Raw genomic sequence first — 9,326 nt, forward strand, 5'->3', positions numbered from 1 at the left:
TCTCTACATTTTTCAATGTTTGCAACGAATACACATTACTTTAAATGTGCGTAAAGGTGAGCATTTCAAGAATTTTAAGAAATCAGTAAAAGTGTCGGCTAAGCGCCAAGAAAAACATGAACTTAAAATGAACTGTCTTAAAACTACAATAACATTTTAAAGGAAGACAGAGATAAGGATCACAGGAAGGGTCTGGGTGTGGTGGCTCAAGCCTGTAATCCCAGCATTCTGGGAGTCTGAGGTGGGTGGATCGCTTGGGCCCAGGTGTCTGAGACCAGCCTGGGCAACATGGTGAAATCTTATCTCTACCAAAGACACGAAAAATTAGCCAGGTGTGGTGGCACGTGCCTGTAGTCCCAGCTTCTTGGGAGGCTGAGGTAGGAGAATCATCTGAGCCCGGGAACCAGGCTGCAGTGAGCCATGACGGTGCCACTACTTCAGCCTGAGTGAGAGGGAGAGACTCTGTCTCAAAAAGAAAAAAAAAAAAATCACAGGAGAGATTGGAGATCAGTTACTGAAAATCAAGCTCTTGGCTAAGGAATTCATATTTAAGAGAAGAAAGAGGGATTTTATACAATAAATTCCAATTTGTTTTTCATCACAGATAAATTAAGCAGACTTGCTTTAAAAAAAATAGGTCAACTGTGAACTGTAAAGTGGTTTCAGTACACAAATTCAGTGTGTGCCAACGTCCCAGCCTGGCTCTAGACCATCACTACAGCAATAAATGGAACTTGCTGCACTGGAGATGTCTGTGGAAGATAAGGGGTCACTTGTTTCCCTCGTGGCTCTTCTAGTAGGCAGAAAGTATGGGGTATAAAACAAGGCTAACAGGCAGGGAGACACAAAGCAACCATCTCTATGAAAAAATACCTGGGAAAAGTTCCTACTCTCGCCAACAAATCTGGCATATTTTCACAGGCCTTCAAACTTAAACAAGAAACACTGAAATGCAGACAAAGCATGACAGAAAGCGCTGAAGGGCGCCGAGCTATGGCACTGTAAACAAGTCTTGCCCACGTTACTGGGAATAGAGTCCACAAGCACCAAAACAAAAAGAAAAACAGATTCAAGGACAAAGAGGGGTTAAAATAACAGAGCTGGATGAAAAGGGAGAACAAGGGAGATAAATGAATATAACTGTATTAAGATTCTATGCACATGGATTAAACCAAAACTTGTTTAAGTGGAATTCAGCCTTATTTAAAAAGTGAAAATGAAGGTCGAATTCACTTTCTGTGACATGCAAAACTTGTCACGTTCAAGTCCAAACATTTTTATTCATGTGCTGTTTGTAAAGTTCTTAATCGGGGTAGGTGACAGGCATCAGAGCTATGGGGCTTCACCAACAGGAGGGGGAAAAGAACTGCGGGGGTTAATTTCTGGTTACAGCTAGCTTACGCAAGGAAGAGGAATTCAGTTTCTTACTAATTTCCATTCTCTTCGAGATATTAAGTAGTTTAAACCAAATTACTAAAACAAGGTCAAGAAGCTTCAACAAAGAGGGCTGTACACAATTAATTACTTAGTATAGCCAGGAAAATTATGACTTGAATTACTAAACATTGCAAGAACACAAAACTATTCGAAAATTTAAATTACCCTCATTAACCCAGTAAGTCCACTGCTAGAACTCTGTGCCACTGATAAACTTGAAGAATTATTCAAAGATCTGTGTGCTGGATCGGGTATGATGGCTCACATCTGTAATCCTAACACATAAGGAGTGCAAGGTGGGAGGATCACTTGAGATGAGGAGTTCAAGACCAGCCTGGTCAACACAGCAAGACGTGGCCGGGCACAGTGACTCACAACTGTAATCCCAGCACTTAGTGAGGCCAAGGCAGGCGGATCACCTGAGGTCAGGAGTTTCAGATTAGCCTGGCCAACATGGTGAAACCCAGTCTCTATTAAAACAATAAAAATTAGCCAGGCATGGTGGTACATACCTGTAATCGCAGGTATTTAAAAGGCTGAGGCAGGAGAATCGCTTGATTCAGAAGGTGGAGAGCGCAGTGAGCCAAGATCGTACCACTGTACTCTAGCCTGGGCAACAGAGAGAGACTACGTCTCAAAAAAAAAAAGGATAGAAAAACCTGATCTGTTAAAAAATATATATATTGGCCAAGTGCAGTGACTCACGCCTGTAATCCCAGCACTTTGGGAGGCAAAGGTGGGAGGATCACAAGGTCAGAAGATCAAGACCATCCTGACCAACATGGTAAAACCCAACTCTACTAAAAATACAAAAAAATTAGCTGGGTGTGGTGGCACATGCCTGTAATCTCAGCTACTTGGGAGGCTGAGAAAGGAGAATTGCTTGAACCCAGGAAGCGGAAGTTGCAGTGAGCCGAGATCATGCCACTGCACTACAGCCTGGTGACAGAGCAAGACTCCGTCTCAAAAAAAAAAAAAACTATGTTCTTATGGGAGCATAGCCCTAAAAAAAAAAAAAAAAAAAATCTATGTTCAAACATCTTCATAGATGCATCATCCTAGAAGCTACAATATAGTATATTTAATGTAATCCCATGTAGTTTTAGGTGTGTAAGAAACAACCATATATTTATATATATATACACACACACACCAATTTATGACTGTCCACCTAAGGAAATGTTAACCAGGATTGACTGTGGCAAATAAGGGAAGGCCTGAGGCTAACGCACCTTCTGTTTGGATTTATCACAAAGCCAGTTAAGTTTACCTCATTTTGTTTTATTTCAAGAGAAACAGTTGCTAGATGACACACCTATTTATAAAAACAGAAGGTAGCCAGACACAGTGGCTCACACCTGTAATTCCAACACTTTGGGAGGCTGAGGCAGGAGGATCACCTGAGCCCAGGAGTTTGAGATCAGTCTAGGCAACATGGTGAGACCCTCATCTCTTAAAAAAATAAATAAATAAGCAATAAATAAATAAAATAAAAACAAAAGTTGATGCTCATGCAAGGAAGGAAATGAAAAGGATTACTTGAGGTAACTTTTGATTCTATGAAAATACCGGCATTTAAGAAAAACAAATTCTTTAACCCTTCCCATGGTGGAAACAAAAAAAAGACAGCTTAATCCTCATTGTAATTATAATAGATATTTAAAAAAATTATCTCTGGGCTGGGCGCAGTGGCTGACGCCTTTAATCCCAGCACTTGGGGAGCCCAAAGCACTTGGATCCCGAGGTCAGGAGTTCAAGACCAGCCTGGCTAAGATGGTGAAACTCCACTAAAAACTACAAAAAAAATCAGTCAGGTGCGGTGGCGGTGCCTATTATCCCAGCTACTTGGGAGGCTGAGGCAGGAGAATTGCTTGAACCCAGGAGGTGAAGGTTGCGTTGAGCCAAGATCGCACCGCTGCACTCCAGCCTGAGCGGCAGAGCAAGACTCTGTCTCAAGAAAAAAAAAAAAAAAAAAAGAAAGAAAAGAAGTTCAGAAGGGGAAAAAAGAGTGGTACTTCAACTAGACTAGACTAGATAAGAGTAAAACTTTTCAAAGTAAGGATCTGACTGATATTTTCATTCTTTCCCTTTTCATATTCCTGCCTTCCATCCACTGGGATAGCAAATAATAATTCATTCACAATTTATCATGTACCAGAGACTGTGCTATGAGCTTTACAAAGATGATTTCACTTAATCTTTGAAACAATGCTATGTGATTGATATTATCATCCCTGTTTAAAGACCAATGTGGGCCGGGCACGGTGGCTCATGCCTGTAATCCCAGCACTTTGAGAGGCCAAGGCAGGTGGATCACCTGAGGTCAGGAGATTGTGACCAGCCTGGCCAACAGGGGGAAACCCTGTCTCTACCAAAATTAGCTGGGCATGGTGGCAGGCGCCTGTATTCTCAGCTACTCGGGAGGCTGAGGCAGGAGAAATGCTTGAACCTGGCAGGCGGAGGCTGCAGCGAGCTGAGATTAGCCATTGCACTCCAGCCTGGGCAACAAGAGTGAAACTCTGTCCCCCACCAAAAAAAGATGAATGCAGAAGATTTTATTTTCCAAAAATAGCAGCCTCTAGATATGCTATCTCACTGGCTCGTTTTCAGTGTGTCTTTGACACTTATCTATCAAGAGCTGGGATCCAGCAGGGTGTGGTGGCTCACTCCTGTAATCCCAACTTTGTGAGCCTGGGAGGTTGAGGCTGCAGTGAGCTGTGAATGCACCACTGTATTCCAGCCTGGGTGAGAGAGCAAGAGCCTGTCTTTAAAAAAAAAAAAAAAAGAATTAGAATCCATGTTCTCTTCCCTTGAATCTGGGAGACTACAGAAGTGATGCTATGCTCAGACCAGAAAGGCTAATGCAGCTTTCACCTCGCACTTTTGGGATGTTCACTTTAGAACCAACCGCCATGTTGGGAGGAAGCCCAGGCCGCAGTAGAGACCCTGTGTAGTGTTCTGACTGACACCCCAGCTGACGTCCCTATGCAGCCAGCATCAACTACCAGACATTTGAGGGAAGAAACTTTTAAGATGGCCAGGCGCAATGGCTCACACCTGTAATCCCAGCACTTTGGGTGGCTGAGGCAGGCAAATCACTTGAGGTCAGGAGTTTGAGACCAGCCTGGCCAACATGGTGAAACCCAGTTTCTACAAAAAATACAAAAATTAGTTGGGCATGGTGGTACACACCTACAATCCCAGCTACTCGGGACGCTGAAACAGGAGAATCGTTTGAACCCAGGAGGCAGAGGCTGCAGTGAGCCAAGATTGTGCCACTGCACTCCAGCTTGGGCAACAGAGTGAAACTCCGTCTCAAAATAAAAAAGAAACTTTTAAGATAACTTCAGCTCCAGCCACCATCTGACTGCATGAGAGAATGCTAGTAAGACCTACCTAGCTGAATCCAGGCAACCTGAAGAACCACAAGAAATACCGATAGTTGTTCTTTTTTTTATTATTTTTTATTTTTTTCCTTCTTTAACAAACTCCTTTGAGCTAAGATAGTTGTTCTTTTAAGCCACAAATGAAGTGATCTGTTTCACAGTAATAGGTAACTGGAACTACAGGGTTCACTGCCACGTTGGGTACCAGATACAGAGTCCAGCCCTATAGGATTCTGTGAGCCGCTCCCCGCTGGTGTGGAGACGAGAAATTGTAGAAATAAAAGACACAAGACATAGAGATAGAGAAGAGAGAGTTTAAGCCCATGGGTCCACTGCTACACAAATCAAGGAGACCAGCAGTGGCCCCAAATGCCAAGACGCTCTCACTTTTATTGAGTTGCAAATCTGGGGGCAGGGTAGATAAGGTGTGGCAGTGATAGGGTTAAGTACATCACCTGTCATTCAGGTAGGGGCTCAGGAATTTCTGGCAACCAAAGTGAGGTAAGGAGCATCATGCACCAGCACCTTTTCCATACTTATCAAGAAAGAACTAAAACATGAAGATTTATGTTACTGTTACTGATGATCTTTTCTAAGAAAAAAGGAACCAGGTGCAGAAGCAGAACAAGAGAGTGGACATGGAACGTGACCACTGAAGCACAGCATCACATAGAGACAGTTAAAGCCCCGATGTCCGCGGGCCTCCCTGACAGCCGTCAGGCCCACCACAAGAGCTTGGAGAAGCGGAGTTTTCTCCAAACTTCCCCAGGAAGGAGGCATCTCAGCCATTTTGGACGTCTCCTTCCCTAGGGGGCTAAACAGCGGGCGCTTTCACAGTGCTGGCCCTGCCACACAGCCGAGGCACCCTCCAGCAGCCCTTATGCGGTGTGACAGAGGGCTTAGGGCATCTTGCCTTAGTGTCATTCATTTCACAATGTCACCCCAGGTTCACACTTCCACCTGAGAGGCATTAGTGAAAGATTTAAGATCACCTATGAATAACTAAGATTACATATGAATAACTAATAACTACTATGGTTATATTTCTAGTTACTTTCTTCTTCATTATTTATATGGAAATAGGCTAAGGCCTTGAAGAAAATCAGCATAAGAAAAAAGCTTGAGTAACAGGCTTGAAGCTGCCATGCCCACTGGCTCCAATGCCCACTCTTAACAACTGTTGAGAGCTCTCCTTGCTCTCTACTGTTGCAAATGACACCAAATAAAAAGGAGGACAGGAATACTCCACAGAATAACACACGTCTAAACACGTGGCATGGCCTAGAAAACAAATACAGAAATATACCAGGAAAATCCAGACAGAAAGAGCCCTGTAATAATCTAGCGTTCCCAGCCCCACTCTGACCCCACGCTGTGGATCCAGCTTCACCATTACTCACTCTTCCTGATCATTCTACTTCTATGAATCTGTCTCTGTGACTTCCAGTTCTGGAATATTCTCTCCATTGTTAAGTATTTGTAAATCATTTATTTACTGATCAGGATGTAAACCAGGGGATAAAAGGTTACAATAATTCTTAGGGTAAATTTTAAGGTAGAAGGAAGAAAGGGAGACTAAAAAAATGTCACCATTAAACCAACTAACCGAAAACTACCGAAATGACCATCTAAAAGAACACACCAAACAATACTAACTAGATTTTAAAAACGAAAGTTTAAAAGATGTAAATTGGCCGGATATGGTGGCTCAGGCCTGTAATCCCAGCACTTTGGAAGGCCAAGGCAGGAAGATCATGAGGTCAGGGGTTCGAGACCAGCCTGGCTAATATGGTGAAACCCTGTCTCTGTCTCTACTAAAAAAAAAAAAAAAAAAAATTAGGCTGGGTGCAGTGGCTCAAATCCCAGCACTTTGGGAGGCCAAGGTGGGTGGATCACGAGGTCAAGAGATCGAGACCATCCTGGTCAACACGGTGAAACCCCATCTCTACTAAAAATACAAAAAATTAGCTGGGCATGGTGGTGCGTGCCTGTAATCCCAGCTACTCAGGAGGGTGAGACAGGAGAATTGCCTGAACCCAGGAGGCAGAGGTTGCGGTGAGCCGAGATCGCACCTTTGCACTCCAGCCTGGGTAACAAGAGCGAAACTCTGTCTCAAAAAAAAAAAAAAAAAAGTCATTTGGCCTACAGAGGACAGCCAAAAATAGAAATAAAAATGTCATTGTCATGAAAGACACAAAACGCAGGGATACCATATTACATGAGAAGAGACCAAAGAGACAGGACAACAGAACGCAATTTGTGATTCCTGATTGATCGAAGAACAAATATAAACAACTATAACACATGTTATCGGGATAAATGGAAAGACTGAAATACGGGCTGCGTATTAGAGTATTGTATCATTGTTAAATTCTCTAAATGTGTTATTTGTAATGTGGTGATGCAGGAGAATGACCGTGTTCTCCGCACATGACTACTGAAAGAAGTGGTGAATTACTAGTAGTTAGCCTACAACTAACTCTTGAAAGGTTCAGTGAAAATAAATACATAAACGAGAGAGAAACACCAGAGGGAAAGTGTGCACACGAACATAAGGCACAATGGTGCATCTAGTGAAAGAAGGGTTTATAAACAGTCAACGTACTGCTCTTGTACATCTGAAAATTTTCAAAACAAACAGATGGGAAGAAAAAAAGGAATACAGTACAAAATATGTGCAGTGAACGTAAGTCTGCACTACAAGGAAAAGTGTAAAGTCTTCTGTAGACCTTGGATTCTAACTACAGCTTTGGAGTGCATTAATGGAAAAGATAAACATTAAACAATACCCAACAAAAAAAATATAAATGCCTTGTAAAGGGTGAATGAGATAAATTATTTAAAATGTTATGCAATATACACCACTGATAGTTAGGATACAATGCAGATTTAACATTGTAACTACTCCTAACATAATCTTTTCACAGCAAAGGTCTGAATTTTTCCTGCACCTCTGGCTCACAGCCATAAACAATTATACCTGTACAGCGATAAAAAAGCCAACACATCATTCTAGTTGGTTGCACTTGGATTGTTAATAATCCACAAATCCTACATAAGTAATTTTTTTTACCTGTTACATTTTCCTTTTTTTTTTTAATCAATAACTCCTGTATGATTTACCCCTTACATTTCTACAGTGACTAACTCATTTCCCAACTTTGAAGTAACGCTTTTAATTTAAATAAGAGGTTGCTTCAAAATTAGTATTAAAAAATGGTTCCTGGCCGGGCGCAGTGGTTCACACCTGTAATCCCAGCACTTTGGGAGGCCAAGGTGGGTGGATCACGAGGTCAGGAGTTCAAGACCAGCCTGGCCACCAAAGTGAAACCGTGTCTCTACTAAAAAATACAAAAATTAGCTGGGCATGGTGGCACATGCCTGTAGTCCCAGCTACTCGGGAGGCTGAGACAGGAGAATCACTTGAACCCAGGACTCAGAGGTCGTGGTGAACCAAGATCATGCCATTGTACTCCTGTGTGGGCAACAGTGAGAGACTCCATCTCAAAAAAAAAAGTTCCTATAAAACACTACTGCTTGACCCAAAAAATAAAGCACACGGTCCAACTTTCCTTTCCCTTGGACACTAAACCAGTATCATTAAAAGGCAGGGAGCCACATTCCCTGCCTTTCTGCCGAATGTTCAAGAAAAGAATGTTAGGTTCAGGCCGGGCGCGGTGGCTCTCATCTGTAATCCCAGCACTTTGGGAGGCCGAGGCGGGCAGATCACGAGGTCAAGAGATCGAGACCATCCTGGCCAACATGGTGAGACCTCGTCTCTATTAAAAATACAAAAATTAGCTGGGCGTGGTGGCGTGCGCCTGTAATCCCAGCTACTCGGGAGGCTGAGGCAGGAGAATCACTTGAACCCGGGAGGTGGATGTTGCAGTGAGCTGAGATTGAGCCACTGCACTCCAGCCTGGTGCCTGGCGATAGAATGAGACGGTCTCAAAATAAAAGAATGTTAGGTTCAAGCCAGCATTTAAAAAAATAAAATGAATCACACTCGACTCCCCAAACTCCAATGTAAGAACCACGCGCCCGCACCAAAATATGCCTCAGCGGGACTCGGGTCGCTTCTCTGAGACCCCAAAGTTCCCAACCCAGCCCCAATCCCTCGAACTTCCCCCAGGGGCACCGGCTTCTTACAGTCGAGGGGAATTCGGGACCCACATGAGGAGCCTCTCATGCCTTCCGAGTCAGGGCAGAAGGCTACGACGCCCGGCCCCGCCGGCCCCACAGGGCCCTCCAGCTCCCCAGTCCCTCCCGCCCCCGCCACTCGCTCTCCAGTCCCTGCCCCCGTCCCCGGCCCCACTCACTCTTCATCTTGGTCACGGAAGCCGGCTACAACCGTTTGCCGACACTCCACGTAAAAGAAAGAGGCAGGAAGGGTGCCCCCTGCTTTCCACTTCCCTGAGGCGGGGTCCCGCAGTAGGATCTCCGTGGTGGTCCCTTGAAGGAGAGCGTTAGGATCCGGCCGCCATGTTGTGTCCCTGTCACCCT

At 44.0% G+C, this 9,326-nt stretch overlaps 1 protein-coding gene across 14 annotated transcripts in view; it reads right to left on the reverse strand.

Annotated features, from left to right (window-relative positions):
* Positions 1–9,326, reverse strand: part of MOK (MOK protein kinase) — a 51,649-nt gene extending 42,323 nt beyond the window's left edge. For 13 of the 14 annotated variants that reach the window (XM_078335788.1, XM_035261557.3, XM_054240380.2 and 10 more), the window contains exon 1: positions 9,143–9,326. In XM_078335788.1, the coding sequence (XP_078191914.1) occupies positions 9,143–9,149 (7 nt within the window). In that variant the 5' untranslated portion in view covers positions 9,150–9,326. The remainder of the gene's footprint in view (positions 1–9,142) is intronic. The other variant, XM_035261564.3, reaches the window with a different exon arrangement.

This window comes from Callithrix jacchus, chromosome 8, assembly GCF_049354715.1.
Source record: "Callithrix jacchus isolate 240 chromosome 8, calJac240_pri, whole genome shotgun sequence".
Classification (NCBI taxonomy): domain Eukaryota; kingdom Metazoa; phylum Chordata; class Mammalia; order Primates; family Cebidae; genus Callithrix; species Callithrix jacchus.